The sequence below is a fragment of the Dicentrarchus labrax genome, unplaced genomic scaffold (genome assembly GCF_905237075.1).
Source record: "Dicentrarchus labrax unplaced genomic scaffold, dlabrax2021, whole genome shotgun sequence".
NCBI classification, from domain to species: domain Eukaryota; kingdom Metazoa; phylum Chordata; class Actinopteri; family Moronidae; genus Dicentrarchus; species Dicentrarchus labrax.
This window is the reverse complement of record NW_026136708.1, coordinates 19,055,295-19,078,354: the sequence shown is the minus strand read 5'-3', so window position 1 is coordinate 19,078,354 and position 23,060 is coordinate 19,055,295. Positions and strand designations below refer to the sequence as shown.

At 38.2% G+C, this 23,060-nt stretch overlaps 2 protein-coding genes and 1 long non-coding RNA gene across 4 annotated transcripts; 1 reads left to right on the top strand and 2 right to left on the bottom strand.

The window, feature by feature from the left end:
* Positions 1-217: 217 nt before the first annotated feature.
* On the bottom strand, positions 218-14,806 carry fbxo25 (F-box protein 25). 2 transcript variants are annotated; one of them, XM_051408639.1, is made up of 11 exons: positions 14,697-14,806; positions 13,618-13,798; positions 7,531-7,634; positions 6,266-6,315; positions 6,029-6,121; positions 5,820-5,913; positions 5,232-5,416; positions 4,636-4,818; positions 4,095-4,238; positions 3,267-3,293; positions 218-1,124 (listed from the first exon to the last, which is right to left on the bottom strand). In XM_051408639.1, exons 2-11 carry the CDS (start codon positions 13,743-13,745, stop codon positions 1,035-1,037), a joined length of 1,098 nt encoding a protein of 365 aa, XP_051264599.1. In that variant the 5' UTR covers positions 13,746-13,798; positions 14,697-14,806; the 3' UTR covers positions 218-1,034. The 2 variants fall into 2 exon arrangements, with proteins under 2 accessions (XP_051264599.1, XP_051264600.1); XM_051408640.1 differs by lacking the exon at positions 3,267-3,293.
* Positions 14,807-14,978: 172 nt separating this feature from the next.
* Positions 14,979-21,382, top strand: LOC127368142 (uncharacterized). Its single transcript, XR_007885586.1, has 3 exons — positions 14,979-15,041; positions 15,973-16,007; positions 20,744-21,382. It is a non-coding gene; the product is annotated as an uncharacterized LOC127368142 (long non-coding RNA).
* fam110c (family with sequence similarity 110 member C) lies at positions 16,551-20,080 on the bottom strand. Its single transcript, XM_051408641.1, has one exon. The coding sequence runs from the start codon at positions 19,743-19,745 to the stop codon at positions 18,693-18,695; it is 1,053 nt and encodes a 350-aa protein (XP_051264601.1). The 5' UTR covers positions 19,746-20,080; the 3' UTR covers positions 16,551-18,692.
* Positions 21,383-23,060: the final 1,678 nt, after the last annotated feature.

Below are 23,060 nucleotides of genomic sequence, written 5' to 3'. Positions count from 1 at the left end.
TTAAATTCAGAGTGGAGCAAATTAGGAAGAATATAAATCATGAAACTTTGCTCCTCCTTTGTTCGATGACAACTTTTCCTTGCTGTTTTAGCTGAAAATACATATTATATCCCCATCCATGGAGTGGAAACTACGATTAGGTCAAGTCTTATAATATAAATATATTAAATATATTTATCCAATGAACAAAAGGACAATAGATTCCTTGAAAAGAAAACAGGTTTTTAGAAATATTTAATTCTTGTATAGCTAGTTCCTGTCCCATAAAAGTCACAATAGTACCATAAAGAGTATGGGAACAGTAAAGGATTATTACAAAAGTTGGAGGAAGGATACAAAACCTTTTTTTCCGCCATAAATAATGTTTTACATTTCCTGTCTGTCACTTGACAGTTTTGACAAAAGTAGATTGTAAAAACCTGTAGGGCTAATGAAGTTTTACATTATCTTCTCTTAGTGTCGACGCTTCCAATGTATGGAGCACAGCAACAACTCACAGAGGACAACATACAGGTTGTAAACAGAGACTCAAACACGACATGCATTCAGTTATTGCAGGAAAATACCACCAAAAGAGAACAGAGCAAAAAGCAGAATAGTTTAACGCCATTAAATGAACCACACGAGTCGCCTTATTCTGCCACACTGTAAGATTACCTTTTACAAAAAACATTACCAGTCACCACTTGCCTACCATTAACATGCTACAACTCCTTTTACATATAAATCATTTCACATATTCATAATACATTTACATATATTTTTTTTCTCTCTTATAGCCTTTTTTTTTTGTCCAGAAGGCAAACATTTGTGCGGAGGGAAGAAAAACATTAAAGTTCCTTTTATATTTCACCCATCACCGACATTCTTGAACTCAACAAACTAACACCTTTAATCTCCTATGTCTCATGGAAACACTTGTGCGTAAAGAAATGAAGAGATGAAAGAAAGTCCTCTCTTTCAGTTGAAGCCCTTTTGTATTTGGGTAAACGACATCTCGGGTAAACTTCGCTTGAAGAGCAACACTGAGGGTTTTAGAACTTGAAGAGGTCGATAAAGTGCTGCGGAGAGATGGGCATGAGGCAGCTGTCTGGATCGTTGGCTGTGCATGGATGGCCACAGTCCTGGAACACAGTCAAAAAACACATTATCAGAAAAAAAATAGACCAGAGGAGCAGCTACGCATACAGTTCACACACAGCAACTGGACATGGGACACTGGAGCCGGTTGCACCAGCTGGTAAGTAAAAAAAACTTGGTGTAGTTACAACACTGAATTAAATACTGCACCATGCGAACTAGTTCTTATGTAGAGATTACTTAAACAAGCAATAACTGAAGTTTTGGCCAGTGATTCCCAACCTGGGGATCGGGACCCCCACTAGGGGTCGCAAAGCCTTCTTGATTTTAAGGGTTGTACGAAAACTTATATATTTAAAAATATATATAGTCAACCTATATCTCAGATATTTCGTCCATTTCTCTGGAGAAAGCTAAATCAACATTGTTATTTTTAAAGTTTATATTATTATTTAAGATATAAACATTGAAGGCCTGAACATTAACTATATTCACAGATCCTTCCTTCTCTGCTAAACAGCCTCTGCAGTACGTAGTTAAACAACAAAAGAGCTACTAGAACAACGGCAAAGCATCAGTAAGAAGAAAACATGTTTTTTTAGGAGGAGAAGCCTATTAGGTATGTATGGTTGTTTTAAAAACATAATACAGAGAGAATAGTATAAAAAGTTCCCTAAAAATATGCTCAAAATTCACTCGCTTTACACAAACTTACTGTAGTTATTATAATCACTGACAAGGTCTAAATATACCACTGATATATATACTGTATACTATCACCTTTTAAATTGATACTAGCAGCGGTTTATTAACACATCTTGCAGATACAAAATATTATGTGACGAATGTAGGTCCAATATTCCCTGTCTTTGCGCAGTTTTTGGTCTCCTGAAGGAAATATCTGACTCTTTAGCAGCTAAATGCTCCACCATGTTCACCAGTTATCTGCTAACTTTGTCAGTCTTGAAATGTTTAAATTACTGTTGTAAATTGCTATAAAAATGATAATATGTATGCTTCACTCTAAAACTATGACAATGAGTGTCAACAATAACTTGAATTAGGTAGATATGCCTAGCTATGTTAACTAAAAATGTATCTACAGAGCAGAAGTTTCTCACATATGTTAAGAAAGCGACATTAAACTGAGTTCCCCAAAATAACAAAATATACTAAAGAAATTTGACCAAATTAAGTTGTTTAATCGGATATTTCCCTCTTGACTCCAAATTTCATGAATACGTATATCTCACAAACACAAATATTTTTCAATGTATGCATAAAGAAAAGAAACATAACACATAGATTTACAAAGGACTGGCAGTCAAACACAATTTATTAATTCACCTATTTTTAAAAAGAAAAAATGTAAGCTACAGATGTAAAGAGCAACTGATTTGTAGTATGTACATTAGTAAGATCTTTGCTAGCTTTATGTTTTAACAGCACCTGGTTTAGGTAAGTGTGACGACCCGTGCTGTTAGTCAGCAGTGACTGTGTGTTAACTGGTAGTTAATTGTACGATGGTTTGGTAATCAGTGCCTTCTGAAGACAACTGCGCCCAGACTATAAATCTAGGCTCTAGTCTCTCTCTTTGTGGCAGACTTTGTTTCTCCTTCACTTATTTCATGCATTCTACAACATTCACACACCACACTTGGCCTCCATGCATACCCTGCATTACTGACATTCACACCCCATGCTCTGTGATCTCTTTTCACTCTTACATTTCAGTTTTGTTAAATAAATTACTCGGTTTGATCTGTGGAATTTTGTGTCTCACATTCGTCATGGGTACTAAGAACATAGAAGGACTTTATACACATATTTAGTGATGGATTTCCAAATAGCTGGTGCAACCTGATCCTTGACATTAGTACAGAAACATCAGTGTTAAACTAAACGAGGTCTGACACATGAACTCAACATTTAGAAGAATTTATAAAACAAAAAAGGAAATTTTTTTTAAGGAATGCAGTTAGAGGCCATTAAAAAGTCAGTGGAAAGAGCAGCTCTGTTGACTAAACACACCTCGAGCAAAGCATGAAGACATCAGGTGAAACAGAGAACAATACGAGACAAAGATTAACGCATGGAAAAAGATAAGTCATAAATCAGATCGTCTGGGAAACATGAGACAAACTGGCAACCGAAGAAACACAAAGGCACGATGGGACAGAAAGTACCTTGAATAACAAAGCCAGGTGGCGATCCTTAGGGAATCAGGGAGAAGAGGCAGGAAGGAAGGGAGACACGCAAGGAGAGGGATGCAAAAAGGGCAGAGGTTAAAAACAATAGGGACCCAGTCAAGGAGAATTACAAGATTGAAGGTGGTAAATAATCACAGGGAGGGGGAGGAACACAAGTCATTTGTTTGACCTCTGGCAGCTACATATACATGTGTGAGTTCACTGACTTCACTGTTGGCAACAAGAATTACCATTATTATCAGTGCTTATGTTTGTGACTCATTTGTTCTTGTTTAATAATCAGAACATTGAGCTTTTTTTCACACAATAAATGTATCTGTAATTAATCAAGGCCACATCAGGGCTTTTTCTTTCATTTTTTTGTGTCTTTACAACAAGCCAAATGTTTATAGTATAAAGATGGGATTTCTACATGCTAGAGACAGATATCAGTGTGAGAGAGGCTGTGTGATCAGAACAAGTGTGAGTGTGGATGTTTTGACTCTTTGGCCAATAAAACACAATCTGTTCTGGTACAAACTCGACACTTGATTTGATAAACTCTCTGATATACGTACAGTTTAAGAGTTATCAGGTCTGTGAGAAACATCTCTTTGAACAGTGCAGGTTTAATTTACTGTACACACTCTTTGCTTCTACTTCTACTCAGCTACAACAACACTGGGAGGCTAAACCAATAACCAATTACCTTCTTTTTCCTCCAATGTAATGTGCAACGTATAATTCACTTCTGATGAACAGCACCGGTTGGTTATATGGTGTTTCTTACATGAGATGAACGTAGTTGCAGGGGTGTTTGTTTACCTTCCAGAAGAGGATGCTACAGTGTTTGCAGAAGTGCAAGGTGTCTCCGTACTGCTCCTTCATCGGATAATGTTTCTGCAGGGTGAAGTACATCAGCTTCCAGTCCACGTTATCGCTCTTGGTTAGGACCAAATTCCTACAGAACTGTACACGGATGGAAAGGAAACAATTAAAACAGCATTTAAAACACAGGGGACAGGAATGTAATTATAACTGGAAAAGTTTAATTAGATATAATTAAGGACAATTTGTCATTAACACCAACCCAACATGGGTGTTTATACAATGTGTGAGATAGTGTAAGTGTGTGTGTGTGTGTGTGAGAGAGCTATATCACTGTGAGCAAATTGAGGCAATTCTGCCCTCTAGTGGTCAACATGTGAACTGCACAGCAGCCCTCATCTCTTTGGATCATCACAAACTACTATTGGATGTTTTAAGCATAATAATTTTAAAATTATTATAAAAATCACAGATCTATCTAAAAACACTCCTCCAGTCCATGATTGAACTGATTAAATTAAATGCACTGTTCTCTCACCTGTTTGTCAGAGAAGTGAAAGTGGCAGAGTTTCTTCCACAACATCCTGTTCTCACTGAGGCAGTGCAGAGTAGGCGTGGCCTGTCCCAGGTTAATGATGTCATAGGCATCAGATAACTTGCAGAGGATCTTGTTCTGCATGTGTAGCGGCAAGTCGCTGAATGACAACCCGTTGCACATTTGCTGAGGAGACAATTAAGAGCAACACATTAAAATCACAGCTGGAGTAACACAAGTCAAGGCAAAAAAGTTCCAATCAAATAAGGGGTTTTCCAAGGATGATGTGTTATGATTCATACACAGTTGAACAATAAATGTTGTCAATACTTCCTCTTCCATATTTCATGTTCCTCACTCATTAAATTCAGCTTACAAGTGGGAGCAGTACTACTGCACATGTGACCATGAAGGCTTTCACATTGTTAGCCTACTGCCATTTCTAAAAGTCACATTTACATACAGGCAGCTCAAACTGGACCTGGAGGTGTGTTGAGGCCCAGCGCACGCTGAAACAACTTTTGTGAAGGGCTACAATGGAAAGCACACACGACAGAGTCATGCGCCTACACACAAACAAACCCCAATACACCTTCTACCTTGGGGATCTGCAGGTTGTTGAGCTGCTGCTGCCATTTGAAAATGGTCTCCAGTCGGCACAACCAGATGTTGACGTTGCCCACGAGGACGCACCTGCCAACATGGATGGTCAGACTGTGCAGTGTCGAGCTGAGGTCGTGCAGCAGCTCCTTGACAAGGCGCGGATTGTACTGGTCCTCCAGAACTAAAAACAAAACATAAAACACAAAGCACGATATTAAGATGAAAAAGAACATTTCTTTGAAACATAGTGTAACCAAAAAAGTCTGACAGGCACTTTACCACACGTGTTACATGTGACAGACTGTACTTTGCTCCACAAGGCAACACAACCCCATAATGATGGAGCACACTGGTCCTACTCGTTTTGTGGTTTGGGATTCAGTATAATCACACTGCCGTGACACACTGCTGTGACTGAGTAGTTTGAGAAACAACATGTCCTGCTTGCTCAGAGCCTTACTATTTATCTATAAGACATGATCTTTCTGTGAAATATAAAGCTACTTTTAGTGACACAACAAGAGCCTAAATTAAAATCTACAATGCGACGACACATAATCAATCTCCGTCTCAGGTCTCCTTACCCTTTCGTACAATCTTCTCCAGTATATTGAAATAGTTTTTCTGGGCAGCTCCACTCAAAGAAGTGAGCTGAGACCTGGCTATTAGCTGGAAAAGCTACGGGAGACAGAGTAGAGAAAATTAGAGCCAGTTAAAAAGGAAGAATCCCTTGTACAGGTTTCAACAGTTTCAAAAGGATTCTTCATCAATATGTGTGATTTTCATCGCTCACTTTTGCAACATAGTTGAATCTTCTCAAGTCCTGAATGGCACTGGAAAAGTCTAGACGGTTGAGGGCTTCACCAAGCGTGCAGTATCCATGGCGCTATGTGTTAACATGAAAAATAAAAACACACACACATGCACACATCTTATTAAAGAATTATTTAATTCTAATAAATTCTCCTGTTTTAATCAAAATCAAATAAATCCTTCATGTAAAAATTCTTGTATCAGCAGCAGAACTCACTTCTTTTGTGCTCCCTTTCTGTACGTAGATCCATTTATCCCTGAAATCAACTGGAAAAGGGAGAAAAACACATTATTCACTGGAGTACAAGTGTTTTGGTGTAAATGCATAATTTTGTGCCCGTACAGTTACAGTTAAAGGTATATACTACCTTTGTAAAGATCATTATTGGCTAATGTTAAATATTATTCCCCTTTCTTTATGGTGGTGGAGGAGGCTTGAAATGTACATACAGTTCAATCAAAACTTTCTGTTATAGTGTCTAGTGTTTGTTCAAACACTAGACAACCAGGACTGTGGTACTAAGCTGCAATAAACGCTACATTTAGGTTAATAACCGATCGTAACAAGGTGATTAAAAGTGTGCAGCCACAGGACATCTTACTTTTATTGTACCTGCCCTCTAATGTATAAATCAATGATGAAAACATGATAACATCCAGTCATAAACTAGAATGTGCAAATTTGCCGAGATAAGAGGAAGGAAATGGACAACTCGAACAACCTGAAATCTCAGATCTGTCTTTCAACAAGTTTGACATGTCAGACTGGTTTGAGCCGAGCGTATATATATATATATACATACATACATACAACCCTCAGGTCAACCGGCTGGTCGTTGAGGTGCATACCAGGCGCACAGGCGCAGATGGCCCTATTATCTAGACTCACTGCTCCACAGGGCTCATGCACACCTGCAGAATCACAATTTCCTTATAATCCTCCTTCCTACAGTGTTTCTTTTCAAGGGAATAAAAGACATTCAAGTCAGCCATTGTTGACTTTCTAGTGTTTACGTATTATAGTGCTATATAGTAAGTAGTGAGCACACTTCACAGTCCGTTCTCATTCCCAGGTCGTCAAATCCCCCCCCGAACAATGTTTCCAACACAGACTATCTGTAGGATGGCAGAATGAGACTAAACTACTGTTACTGAAACACACTTAGTGCAAACATATCACTGATAAACATTATAAATGTAACACCTCTCTGGATTCATGTAAATCTCAGGAAAAGCCATCACACTAAGTGCTTCCCTATGACGATTTCTGGTGATAAATTAAATTTAAAAAAAGTCCAATAAATCTCATTGCAAACAAAGTGCTCAAAGGGTGGCAGCCCCTTCACTGCAATTATGACTTGTGCCTACCAGTACTTCAGCTCTGTTTTTTTGTACAGAGGGCCTTTCATTTTCATACCACAAACTCTTTCACAAAGCCAAAACAGTGGTTATGTGATGCACATAATATGTGTTGAGACTCACATTGAGATTTGGTGTTATTGTTGTAGAAGTCCTTTTTCCTCTTTGTGGTGGCGAGCTCACACACATCCCCAACAAACAGATTTTCTTTGTTGTCACTGCAGAGCCTGTTTGTATAGACGAAGAATGGGAGGAATTTGTTAATAACACTGCATGCGAATGTGACCAGTACAGCTAAAATACAATAATTACAGACCGGAGGAAGTCCTGAAGAAAAGGTCTGTGACTATTTACTGATGTCTCGTATATCATCCTGTTGCACGGCATAATGGCAATTTAGGCGCTGCAGTATTTTGGACCTAACTGGGCCAGCAAAAGTTTGAGCTGAAAATTAGAAAGACACAGATCTCCAGAAAGTAAAAGTAGTATTAATAATCTTTCTGGTCAAAAATCTAGCTGCTGCTTTTTGGACGATTTGGACCAATAATCAGGCCAACAGATGCAACGTAACAGGAGTCAGAATAGGCAAGATGTGAAATTATAATGATTCACAATGTCTGTTATGGTGGAGGAAATGCCGCAGATGGCAGACATATATTAGAGTCTGAGAGACAGAATCATTGATGTGACTCGGAGAGTATTTTCTCAGAAAACAGGCAAAACATTATAAGATCTCTATCTGATCTCTGTTATTTCTGGCTGCCATTCAGGGCCTGCTTGGTTGATTAGTGGCCTTGTTATTACTGATAACATAGATCTTAAAATTTTGGCAGCTGACCTCAACTTGACATGTTGACATGGGAGGCTTGAATTGGCTCAACTCCAACAGAAACTAAAAGGAAAACATGTCAGCGCATGTTAATATACTGGATACAGATTATGTATGGATGGTCTGTTCATGAGGGTCTGTGCACATGAATATAAATGTTTTAGGAAAGTGCAGCAGATCTCTCTGCCGTACTACTATTGTGAGAACTTTCTCTCTTTTCTTCTAAAACCAATAAAATTAAATGACATAAAATAAAATCGTCTGTACTGAGATCTGTCCGTCTGTAACTACACATTCTCTAATGACCTTTAACTGACAGATCAAAGGGCTGGATCGGACTAGTAATTGACTCTCCATGCCGAGCACGTTATATGGGTCAGCTGATTGGGAAATTATTAGTATTGGGACAGATATTATCCCCACTACATGACATTTGATATGTGAATGTGTGTTTTCATTTATTTTAGGCATGACAGAGTTTATTTTGGGTTGTGGTGATGGAGCAAAACATTGCCCCTTTGAGAACAGAAAGGCAGCTCGGTTAGACTGATACAGTTTACAACCTTCAAAATAAGAGTATTTTTATTGGTTCCCTTTCTTCGCGCATTCAAAATAGACTCCCCTGCACTGTGGTCTACCACTGCTGACCAGGGGAGGGTGCATACGGCCCCTGCGATATACACAGACTCATCAGCTTCTTCTTTTCATACCCTCGTGAGGAGTTCCACCCAGAGGACTTAGAGCTATCTAGAGCTGAAACAATTAGCTGATTAGTCGCTGAATCAATAGGCAGAAAATGAATTGCCAATGTGTTCATCTTTTTATTCTGCTGGTTGCTGCTCTTCAAACGTGAGGAGCATTTGCTGCTTGTCTTTCTATATATATTGTAGACAAGTGAATATCTAGTTTTGGACTGTTGGTGGTACAAAACGACGAATCTGAGTAGATATGCTTGGACTCAAAAACATTATAATGACATATTTCACTTTTTTCTGACATGATATAGAAAAACAAAGAATCAGCAGATTAATTGATAATGAAAGTGTTTTCTAGTCTGCAAAGGTGCCCCAAGCAACTACTAGGCATCATTAGTGAAGCAACAAAGACATGATCCCTCAACAGCTTCCCACCTGCAAACAGTTCATAAGAAACTGTACCTGTGTGTTTGCGGTGGGGATTTCTTTTTACACCAACTGTGTGCCCAGCATTCCCTCTTAAGGAGAAAGTGGACGGACCATGGTACATTGAGGTTGACTGGAAGAGTCTCTGGATCTCACATAAAATTTACTTTCATTTAAAAACAGATTGATTATAAGGCTTTGCTTTAGAGAAAGACTGATCAGATGGTTGCAAGAAATAACAGGCATTTTAAGAGGTCACAGAGCACATACAACAGGGTGTTTATTCTCATGGAATGGTTACTTTCTAATCGTGACTTTTCAGAAGTTGGAGGAAACGTACATGGAGGTAAGCTGGAGAAGATATCAGTGCTTTTTGGATGAAGAAACTCATTTACTTTTTCCTCCAGCATATGTGCAAGCATGGCTTTGCTTGTCTGACTGCAAAGTCAACTGACTCGGGGTGAATGAGCTCTACAGTAATCCCTCGTCTCTATCCATTTATCCAATTGCACAGGCATACACACAAACACACATGCAAGCACAGTAATCTGTCTCAGTGAATTACAAGTGAGGAATGCAATAGCCTGCCTTTTGTATACAGGTTGCATGCGGAGCGCCGGCCTCCACAGAGCCAGTAAAAGACATCACACAGGCTCAAGAACGTTCAAAGGGATTTGTGGATATTTAAACTATATCCTGAAATACATGAGCCAAAGGGGGCGTGTAGGTGAAAATGAAGAAGGAAGAAAAACAGTTTGTGGCTGACATTTAGTTGTTAAACTTACTCACTGTAGGTACATGCTGTGTCAAGTTGCAACATGACTAAACAAGAAAGAAGCACAGACGGTGTCAGATAAATGGACTGTCACAGAGATGGACAGTGAATTGAGGCTCAAATACTCCGCTGACACTCAACTTTCCAGCACCTATCTAGCACTTGAGTGCTTGCAAGATAATAAGTGAGAGGGGCTCGTTTGACGTTAAAGATACATGATGATCTTCACTATTTCTGTAACACGGTGTACCATGCCAGTGGCCATCATAATGCTCCTCTTTCTTTCTGGCCTACATGCGATGGTCTGCTAAATGTACCCATGTCGCATGAAGTCACTGGCCTTTCTGAGTGAGGCTGCATTTGGAAAGCGGCCAAATTGAACATGATGTCATCAGTTATTGTCTGATGTTGTGTCCTTTGCCTTTTCATGAAAAGACTGCTGACAAGCTAATGTGACACTGTGAGGTTTTGTTGGTTGGTTGATTAAGAGAAAGGGGCGAAGCTGACGAGTGGGAGATGTCGCCAACTGGCACCCTTAACCCTATCGGCACCAGCAGGACACCAGTGTCCCCTCCACTGTTTATCTGAAGGGTTATCATGAACCGATTCCACAGAAGTACTACACGTACCACCAGTTTATCATTGTAGGTATTATTAGCATTTATTTTATGTATATTCTTACTTGGAATTTTTTACTTTGCACTGCTCATTCATTGCACTTCAAACTAATTGTACTTTACTGTCTTTGTGGGTGTTTTATGTCTTTTTCTTAAATTGTAATTGTTCTTATTACGTAAAACATAGCGCTGAATACTAAAATAATGTACAGTGAATGACAGTAAATTCAACCTTGTACCTTGCAGCACGCAGGCCCTTACAGTACAAGAAAAAATGGCATATTTGGTTATAACTTCTGCTTATGTGTTTTTATGGAAGTCCAACCAACGTGTGTTTGTTTAAGTTTGGCTCTAGCCAATTGTCCTTAATTGGGGAAGAGGCTGGACAGAGCTCACTGAATAGTTTGCTGTGTTATTAACTGGTTTTGATGCTTTCGTAATTATTTTACATTCTAGGCTTACCCACATGAAGTCAGAAAGGTCCATTTTATCTTGTATATAGTCCAACCTAAATTTGAATTAAATTATTCATATCAAATATTTCTTCATTTTTATACATAGCCATGGTTATCTCAAAAAACAAATGTGCAATACATTTTTATTTGAGGGTAATGAAACTGAGTGGCAGATAAATGCAAGAAGCACAGAGGAGCACAAAGTTTAGAAAAGCTAATCCATGTGCAGTTTAAACAAACTAAAAAAAAAAACTCTTTTTCTCTCTCGTTATATGACCATTCATTGTCTGTTGTCTTGTGTCAAGAGTACATGTTTCCTGCAGATAACAAGGTAAGCTATCATGCTGGGAGGCAATCCAGGCTGCCCACAAGGGCATATGTACTACAGACTAGAAATAGCCGAATCTGTTTTCAGTTCAGTTGCTTTCAACAAGCAGTCATTAAAGTCTTTCAACCCACAACACGCCTTTGGGAGGGACATTATTATAAAAGCATACCATAGATATTGTTTGAACTATTCTAGTGTGCTCCTGTCAGAAAAACATTCAATACGCACAATTTCAAGCAAAAAAAACCCTTTAACAGGATTTACAATTGTACCATCCAAGACTTTTCTTTTCTTTCTTGTACAGATACTGTACAATACGTCCAATATTGGAGGATTGCTGGATTTCAGGGCATCTGAAAACATACTTTATACATACAAACTATTATTATTATTGGGGTTATAGTTTTTATCTAAAGGCTCACTTCACTGTGCTTTTACATGCGTAGTTTGTAGTACACTCTCCTTTCTCTGGAGTAATGGAACAACTGCTGAGCACTGTGTTCATTAAAGATAATAAGTAAATTAAGAAGTCAGAGATTAGGTCTAATCCTTTTTCCAGAGGCTTTACCATGACTGAAACAGTCAGTCAATCATGTAGCCAAAACATTGGCTACAATTACCCAATTAGTTTTTAGTGAAGAACACAGGCCTTTGCAGGTTAATTCAGTGTCATTAACAGTTTAAATATTACAACCAGGTTGCATGACGAGTGCTCGTAAACAACAAGAATGTGTGTTATGGCTTTGAGGGGATACTTTGAAGTCAACTCAGTTCACACACACAAAAAACACCCGACCTCAATACTTCAGATTCTGATCTCAACACTTCAGCTCTAAAACATCCTCCTCTGTGATATTGTGAACACAATTATTTGTGAATGTTTCTCTTTTCTTTAACAAGGTAAACCGACAAGTTGGTCTCCTGTAAAATTGCCCTCTCGAGCGTCTAAACCCAACCCTATACTCAACTATGTCTGTTGCCATGACGCCCCTTTGGCAACAACAGGCTGTAATTGTGGGATGCAAATCACCTCATCAAAGACTCTCCGCTATGGCCTTGATAAGAGTGGGCTGACGGTTTCCTTTCTGGCGCTGAGTAGCTATGCCCTTATCGGTGCAATACGGTCAAGAAGTTTACCACTGTTATTATCCCTGCCACTTCTTCCCTCTCCCCTGATGTATCAAGCATTTCCACTAAAGGTCACTGGTTCAGTTTGTGCTTGTTCAAATTCAATTCTAGGATTTAATTTGCAGTCAGGCATTAACACACACTGTGAGCCGTCAATAAACAACTAAAATATACAGAGATCAGATCATTTCTAGTCAGTTTTGGTAGTCTAAGAGTTTAAGACAGCGTAATCAAAACATACTGTCATAACCCATCTCCCCTTCTCCTCCTAACAGATCTCTGCCGTCCTTTGTTTAATTATTCGAAAAATCCTCTCAAAATACTTTTGAGGTATTTTGTGGAAGTTGGAAGGTGTCGACACTCAAAGTGCGCCGTTGGCAGTCAGTTAAGCTGCAATCAATCATTAGAGCTCACTTTTAAACTGAGATAATAAGATCTAATCTACTCTTGGCTATACTGGTTCACTGGAGTAAGATTCTGAGGGAACCTCCAATTCTGATGCTTATTTCAGTATGTATAATATTACTGTAGAATAGGCAAATGTTGAGGCTACTTTGAGTGCATTTATTGCTGGGCTCTGAATATAACACGCTTATTTTATAGTATTATATATATATATATATATATATATATAAGTATAGGGAGACTCTATACTGCTGCAAAGCAAAGGGCTGACTAATGTGGTTGAAATCAATATCATTATGTTAGTAACATGTTTCAATTATAAAATACTGTAATCAGATAACAATTAATTCTTAATTAAACTAATTTAGTTAGTTTTTAATTAGATTTTAGTCTGAATCATTACTATAGACAGCAGAAAAAGTCCCACATTATGATCATCAAGATATAATACCACTAAATATCACAATAAATGTTTAGATTCAGTGGTCGTCCAGCCCCAGACTCATTAACCATATGGTTTGAACACAGAAAGTACGAAGGTTAATATCTTACTCTTTCAAGTCTATCTCTCTGTTGTTATCTTCCAACTCGTGTCCATAGAAGAGAATCCTCTTCCAGCCGTGCTCTGTCTTGGTCCAGCTCCATCCTGGCGACCTCCAGTCCTTGCCCAAGAAAGGCATTTTAGCTGGGGCTGAGGACTGTGAGGGAAGAGGGTCGCTGCTACTGCAAACACCTGGAGGAAAAACAAAATGCACATTATTTATCAGACTATGGAAGCAATGGGACGTAGTAAACAACTGAGTACCCAATTTAGAAAGTTTAGTCACATATTTAGGGTTCAAAAATACAGACTAAAATGTTCAAATTCATTAAAAGTATATTCAGGTTGCTTAAATTAATTTGACACTGAAGTCAAACCAAAAATCTGTTGTGATCAGGGAAATTCAGACATCAAGGTGAAAGAGGAACATCAGAGCTGATGAGGACAATCAATCGATTAGACCTCTGAAAGAAAAGTTTAAAAGAGCAAATGGAAACCTGGGACAAATGCATCCAAATGTGTGGGCAAGTTTTTGAATTTGCACCAGCTGAAATGACCTTCAAAGAGGAAAAACTACAACCTCATAAATAAATTCAGATTTTCAAAACATTTCAGTGCAGTAAATTTAAAATCCAACAATAAATTAAACTATAAAGGCGTTTCTTTGCCTCCATAGATAAAATCTGCAGCCTGCATGTTTATATCACCTTATTGTGCGACAAAACTACCAAAAATAAACAAAAAGGGCCATTAGATTTATAAGCGTTGTCTGTATAAAGCCTGATATTACCGGTAAACACAGAGACACAAAATGGCCCAAATGAGACAAATGTCTTTAACAACACACCTGACAACCACTGTGACGCATTTACCTTGAGCATTTGAAATAATAACAGCATTGTGGCTGTCCAACTCGTTTTAACGTTTATATATATATATATATATATATATATATATATATATATAAAATAATAAAGATGAGACAAGCTGTCAGTCGGTTCAACGCACATAAACACGACAGAAACACACACAGAATCTCAATTATTATACAGCAGAGTTTAGGGAATTTCTATAAAACAGGTAAACAAACCTTAAACGACTCCTTTGTTGTGTATCTGTCCTGTTTCTGTGACTCTCCTGCCTGCCGTGCTGGAAATATTGACGGAAGTAAACACACAGTGCGGAGCCTGGAATTCGTCCCCGCCCCCTTGCTGCTCTCTGATTGGTCGAGCCCTCGGTATTTATCTTGTTGCTACCCAGAAGCGCGTCGCTGATTGGCTGCCAGCGGCTGTCAATTATGTTCTTCTATTTTTTTAAATTTTTTATCCCTTCTGTTTTTGTTGGGGTTTTTTTATACACGTGACAGAGACTGCGCACATGTACTTGTGTTTTGATTTTGTGATGGAGGATGGGAAGGCGACCACTGGGCAGCTGTGTGAGTGATGATGTGAACATTTATTTAAAACAAATAAGTGTAATCAGAGGTTTTAAAGTGCTCTGTTATTTTATAGTTTGTGGTGATTTTAGAGGTCACTGTGCTGTTGTTATCAGGACGTCGTGCTCTGGTCTGCTTATAGTAGCATTGTACAGCTTTACTGTTGCTGTTTAATTGTTTTAACCACTTGTATTTACCAGTCTTTTGGAGATGTCTAAGTAAAGTCTAAAGCCTTTTAGAGTGAGTATTTATTCAAGTCACAGGTCCTTTAGAGCAAGTCAAGTCAAAGGTCTAAATATGTAAAATGCAAGTCATAATGTTGTTTTTACAGGTGTCTGAATGTTAATTTTAATAGTGTATTTTATAAAACTGAGACCAAAGTATTCTGATTGCATAGGTATTGTTTTAAAATGAGATAATTGCACTTTTTTGTGTAAAAACAACAGTATTCGGTGCATCTTTAATAATTTGTAGGCTGACATCTTTACATTTTCAAGGTTAATGGCCATGTGAGGCCCAGGGGCGGATCTACAGGGGTGGCTTAGAAGACACCTGGCCACCCGAGTTTGGCGTCAAATGATTCATCTTTAAATTCATCTTTAAAAGAACATGTTATAAACAGAAATTATTAATGTAATGAAATGTTATGGCCACATGTTAGACTGAGTGAGAGGATGAAACAAAACATATATTTGTGAAAAAGCCTTTAAGATCTGGAATAAAACAGTTTTAGTAAAATAAGCAATAATGATACATGTGACTGCGATTAAATCAGCATATATTGATACCCCCCCTTAACGTCTCCATGCCACCCTCCCACCCCGTGAATACTTCTCCAGATCCGTCCCTGGTACGGCCTACCTAACAATGTCTTTTTTTATTATTATTAAATGGTTCCTGTATTATAACAGGTCAAAACTTCTGCTTTCAGGTCTCAAGTCAAATCTTTAGGGATTCAAGTCTCAAGTAAGTTAAGACCACTTACAGTAAATAATATCAACAAGTCTGCAGCTCTGGTATTTATTCGTGCCATTACATATTATGCTTTGTGGGTGAAACACTAATGGAAAACCTGTTGCTTTGTCTTCCCCAGAGTCTAAAAATAGCATTACATATCTAGTATCCATCCAGACCGGTTTATGTGTGGTTATTGGTCCTCTGGGCATTGTTAGTATATGTGATCACAGTGAAGTCAGAGGTTTAGTACGGCCTGATAACATAGAGTTCTTTAACACTGTAATTAGGTTGAATCTTGTTGTTAGATACTGCCCCCTTTAGGCCTCATGCAGTAAATCCAAACTACAAGCAGCAGTATAATGTATTCCTGACCTCTACTGGAGGCCTTATTGATATAAATATATACTATTTATTGAAACAATAGAGTTATATCAATAGAGAACCCACACCCTACATTAAACCAAAACTTTACTTCATTAAAAAAAGGAAACATTTCGACCCTGTTGTTTCGCCTAAATATAAGATTACATGTGCAAATAACGTGGACACAAATTATTTGTAAGAAAAATAACTAACAGCTTTATTTGTGTATAAGTTTCGCAGAATTTACAGTAATTCAGTATAAAACAATGTTACACAGGCAGCAGCAACCCCAGATTGAACCTGGTTTTGGTAATAGTAGTTAGTATTTCAGCTTAGAGAACATTGTAACACTTTTATACAATATAAATCCTAAACAAAAAGATGATACAACGTCTAACTTCCCGGCAACAAAATCGTGGAAAGGGCAAGACATGACTTGCTTTGATGTGAATTCTGGAGAACCGAAAGGTGTGTTGACAGCAGCAGAGCGACGTGTATACTTGCATGCACTGTACACAAATATTTTTTTTCCTTCTGCGTGAGAACGAAACAGATTGAATGATGGATTTCGTTTAACACAGGGAGTCAACAATAGTCTGTCCTTTGCTTTCCCCCCCCCACTCGTGTTACAACCTCTGAGCTTTGATCTGCACAGAAAGTTGGACAGAAAGAGAGAGAAAGTGGTGAATAGACAAAGCAGACAGGGATTTGGGAGGGAAGTGGAGATACAGTTACAACGGGTCACTGGACTTAAGCCTATCAGATTATTAGGTACATTCCTCTCACACAGGACTCACGGACCTACTGATTCTTTGGTTGGAAAGTAACCACACAGTAACCAGTCTACAAGTTTCTAGTGTGGCTGCAGTTTAAATGAAATGATTTTACCAATTTTATTAAGAGAAACTTAACCGCAATAACAAGTATAGAAGAAGATACTAACTGCGGTGTGTGTGTGTGTGTGTGTGTGTGTGTGTGATCGTATGTACACCTTTCACCGTTAGAGAAGTGGGGGAGTACACAGGTCACATAAATTATGATTTAAGGGCACTTTCATGCTTGTGGTGGTCTGAAGGTCCTGCTGTGGAACATCATATGAGCTATAAGCCTTTACCTAGAATTCACTGGGACCACTTTCTATTCATAGTAACTTTTATAAATGTCAGTTGTAACTGTTTTTAAATGGATAATATATAATTTATTGATATTGTATAGATTAGTAATAAGACATTTTTTGGGTGGCCAGGTTGGGAAAATTCCCTTTTAGGGATGAACACTTAACTTTCAGTGGATCTGGACCAAAATCTATTTATTAATAACTAACTTATTATTAATGGATTAAGAACATTTGTTACTACAGTATTAGCAAAACCTCAGCCAAAGGAAAAAGTTTCACAATCTGGCAACTAAAAATATGTTCTTTATAATGTTTTTTAACTGACTTTTAGATCATGAATAAAGGATTTATTAACCATATATAAATTAAAAAAGTATTAAGTATTTTTTTAAAAGTACTATTAATTGAACTTAATATGTTTGAAATTAGTTCTTCAGTTGAGGACAGACATCAGTGTTTCAATATTTTTGGTCAGTGGATCATTTTTGCTGAATATCACTGAAGCTAAAATTCTAATCTATTTACTCTTCTGGATTTGTGTGTCTTCAAATGCACGTAGTTTTGACCTCTAACACAATATTTTCTAAATGAGTAGTTGTGTGATAAATCTATGAAGAATGCACAGTTTGGTAAATACACATTTTCAAGACAGTCAACATCGTGTTTCACGGTGTGTGGGGCTTTCCTGTGGCCTCAAACGTTACAGGGAACAATTTCATGCAAGTTTGAACAGAAGCAAACATGCTTTTTCTCAGAAGTAAGATACAGTGTTCACAGAAACCAAAAGAAACAATGATATAATATATATAGTTTTTATGTTTGTTTTACATTTTTAGTTTAGTTTCAGTTAGTTTTAGTTTAGTTTAAAAAAAAAATAATAAAAAAAATAATTCAGTGTTAGTTTTAGTTTTTTTGTTATAATATGGGGGTATTAAATAGTATTTGACAGGGACCAGATTTAAGAAGTTCAGAATAGGTATTACAATACAAACACAATGACTCACAGTCATGTAAACATCCCAGTCTGTTTTTTTCACACCTAGTTTTAGTTTTTAGTTTAGTTTTAATTAATAGTAATAACTTTGACACATAGACACACACACAGTGTTTTGATGTATTTTCTGCAATAAAATGTGATAAATGGATAAAATGTATCATCAGTACAACGGTGTAAGTTAAGCATTTGGCCTCTGTAGAGTAAAAATTAAATTGGCTCATCCAAGGTCTCTTAATTTTTTTCCAGTCTCTATGGCATTTTTGCAGCTGTACAGCCATTTGATAATCCTTGCATTGCGCTCAATAACTGACGTCCCCTGACGTATCTTTTCATGTAACTCGTCCTCAAGTAGCCCGTCGCTTTCACCGCTGTTCCTGGAGAAGCCGTCGTCCGATGTCGAAATGCTGACACTCCGGAGGTTTATTGCAATCTCATCCGAGCGCGCCGAGAAGTTCTCCTTCCCCAAAGACTCAATGACCTCACCGCCCAGTCCGCAGTACTTGAAAAAAGCATCAAAGTCTGTAAAGTTTTTGGAGTACCTGGAGCTGATGTCAGAGTGAGAACGACTGACCCCTTTGCCAGACCTCCTTTCAAACTCAGGAACTGTCAAGAGACCAGCAGATTTATTAGCCACACCAGCTGTCACCTTTGTCCCAGGAGCAGTATCTCCTGCGTTGTGTTGTTCTGCTACTCCGTTCCTCCTCCTCTCTGATTGAGTGGTAACTATACATGAGCTGCATTCCTCTGCTGTTCCCTCAGGTGTGGTGATTTCTTCCTTGCTGCCCTCAGACTCACACTCCTTATCTGCCGCCTCAGGTAACGGAATATTTTTTTGCACAGAGCTGAGCAGCAACTTACGTGTTATGTGGTGTTTCCGGTCATTTGCTGTCCCTCTCAGTAACTCGCATTTCTGTCTGTAAAACAGAAGGGAGTCTCGTTTTTTGGAGCTGGACCTACGCACCTGCCCTGGTGAGCAGCTTTGTGCACCGCATGTACGGTCCGTTGAGTTGCTCCCTATGGCAAGATTTCCACCACGGTTCGAGCTCCGGTTAGAAGACCCGGTGCTGCTCACAGAGGCTGATCCAAGACTGATCACTGGCTCCTGAATTGAGTTGACCACCTGTTGGCTTTTGACATATTTAGGTTTGCTTGCAGCGAGCCTTTCCACGGCGCTCATGCGTCCTTTCGCCTCACCCTCCAGTTCCATTTGCTTTCTAAGGTATTCAGGACCCTTCTCAAGGATTTTTGTGGTGTCACTGGTTGCCTCCATTGCGGTTTTAATGAAGATTCAAATCAGTTCTTTCCAAAGAGTGGGTAATCCTTTAGTGTGCGCTCTCTCCAGTGTGAGAGGTAAAAGATTCCATTCATGCCCGTTCTTTGCCTGAGCACGTATCACAACAGGAGACTTCACCTTGTCTGTTCAAACACATTACCCCACCCATTCTACGCAAGGCTAGTTTTAACCAAACACAAGCTTGTTCAAAGTACACCTGATACTATCACAAGTGAGAACAGTGAAAGCTGACACTGCTGCAGATTTTTTTTTTCCTCTCTTGTCCTGGTGGAAATGTGGGCCTTGTTGCTCAACACAGGACCAAAATCTTACATTATCCCCTACCAAGAAAACTGGTTTCTGTCTTTACAAAGTACTCTTCGCTATCTTTTTATCGACTCATTTACCAGAGACACTGACTCATCAAATAGGATTGGCACTCATTATAGTGTGAATGTTGTGCAATAAATGTTTACCCGAGCCTATTCATCCTTAAATCATGCAGCGTGTATGATGTTTCCCAGTGGGATTGCAGTTATTTGTCAAAGCCATCAAAAGAGTATTGTGCAAGTCTAAAGACACAAAGAGGAAAGATGTTTTATGGGTCATTACGTCAAGATTTTGGTTTAGTATTTTCTCTATTTCATAGTCCAAAAGTCCTATGAAAATGTGCAAGGTCAGTTTAGGGTGATTACACATTCAACCCTTTGGCTTGTCAAAAAAAAACACAAGTACTAACTTCATTTTGAGGTTTTATTGCATCCTAAAAGTTACACTTACACATTAATTTGGATAATCCCAGTTTAAGGTCATGACCTAGCAATTCCCCAAAAGCAACAGCACAAGCAGTTATAAGTCAAAAACCAACATGCCCACATGCTTGTTAAAGTAATATAACTGCACAATGAATAATAAATGTCAGAAACTCACTGAATTTGTTTTTCTAATCATGATCAATCTACCGAAACCATAAAACAAAGAATTTTATTCAACAGCTCAAGAAGCCCTCAGTTTTCTGTAAGTCCTTTATTGGCGCTGCAATGCCTTGGTGGTCCGCACTACAGGACCATACTGGGGTTCTTTCATCCGTGCATGTAAGTAACCTGAATAAATACACAAATATTCATCAAATAAATCAACATTGATAATGACTACAAACAGGTTTAATCGTGTTTGTGTGTGAATATTGTAATCATAGTGGTGTTGTGAAGGAAAGCAGAAGCAGCTGATCAAACGGATATGCAACATGTATATAATGAAAGAATGATGATTGATGATAATCAACCAAAATAAACTCTCTGCTCCACTTCACTGCTCTGCTCTACACAGCCTTTTCACACACTCTCCACCGAGTGTTGCTTAACGAGTGAGTGACAACAGGCCCGGATGAGGGTTTTCCACTGCATAAACCTTTAATCCTCACTGGTGGCTCCTGTAGGCCAGTGGTTCTCAACCTTTTTGGGACCCCCAAATCCCCATCTGATAAGATCTATATCGTAGATTGGCAGATAAACAGTGAAGTATGTGAAACCTATGGCCAGTCATTCATACATTCTCTTATTGAGCTAACTTCCAGTCAATAGTGAAAAATATTATATGTAATATTTCCACATTAAAATGTCTATAAAACACTAGACCTGTGTTATATATTTTGTTGAGTTGTGTACTTTTATTATTTTTAAACATTTTTATGATACATTTTTAGATCTTTGTCGTTTTTAACTATGTATTTTAACCTGATGGGGGATTTTTTTGTCATTGGACATTTGGATCTTAAGTTATCAGAGAAACAAGCTGAGCTAACGTTAGCAGCAGCTGGGCTGGCAGGACTTCCAGGACGTCCTTTGTCTGCCAAACAGCATCGGAGAAACAGGGATTTTCAAGGTGAAACTGCTTTATTCAGTGTTTTTTCCCCGTTTAATTAACTGGGTCCGATTTTTTAAGGAGAGAAGGAGACCTCTGCTGATAACTGGGCTCCCGGAAGAAACCTCCGGAACAATGAACTGCAAATTTGTATGTGTGTTTTTAATAATATTCACCTCAAGCTAGAAACATCTCAAGTGTAACACTGGCACAACAACAGTATCCAGCAAGTGTGTAGAATCCCTGTTGGATCATTATAGCCGCAACATCAAGGCTTGACTGCAATGGATGGAAATTAAAGAAAGAAAAAAAAAAAAAGAAGTAAGGAGGTAAGAACTGTTCCCTGCTTCCTTGTATAATTGGAAACATTCACTGGACTATAATCTGTAACATCTGTGTACAAACTGAACCTAAAAGTTACCAAATCACCAGATCCACTTGTTCAAAAGACAGAGGGCAGCACCAGAATACACAGTGTGAAAGTTATTAGAACAGGATTGCATTCTCTTTAGTTAAACTACCCTATAATGACTGTTCCAATCATTGCTTTCCTTTCCTTTAAGAGCAAACACAATCTTCCAGCATCAACACGAAGACACCTCTCTCTGATTTTTTTTTGTACCTGCAACAGAAACCAATAACCTAAAGGCCTTTTTATTAATTCCTCTCAAATTATTTAAGCCTACTCCTAACATTATTGCTCATATTTTTCAGTGTTTGTACATAATTATCATACCACATCTGTTTTTCGTGTTGATTGCATTTATTCAGCCGTGTGATTTCTTTTGATTGGCTTCCCTAAAATCGAAATGAACAGTTCACTTGGGGATTCTGCAGTGTTTACTTGCACTTTATCCTTCTTTGACCTCTGTTTCAAATTAATCACGATCTCCTTCAGATAAATTCTCAGATTTTGAAGTCTCGTGATAAGCAGAAGTATGCAAAAGTCTCAATATGATTAATGGTTCCTCTCGGGAATGACAGTGAATGTTATTCACTTGCATGTTAGGTTTAGGAATATCTTGTTGATATGCATATGGTTTATAAACACTAATAAACAACTTTTTTGAGGAAATAGAATGAATTTATTTGATGTTTATGTGATATTTAGTGGTCTTTTTTGTTAAATACTGCTGAAGTCATTCTACAACAGTGTCTTTTTGTCTGAAGTACGAGTATAAACAGAACTACTATATGGTTTAAGAGGCCTATGTAGTCACAATGCTAACATGCAGGTGTTTTCAATGTTCACCATCTGTTAATCTGTTAGCATGCTAAAATGGCTAATTAGTGCTAAACGCCAAGTACAGCTGAGGCTGATGGGAATGCCAGTTTTGCAAGTATTTAATCATAAAGTTTGACCTGACAATGGCACTAGATGAAAAGCTGACCAAAGTTATTACAGTTATTCCTGAGGGGGACATGAATGTGTGTGGCAAATTCCACGTC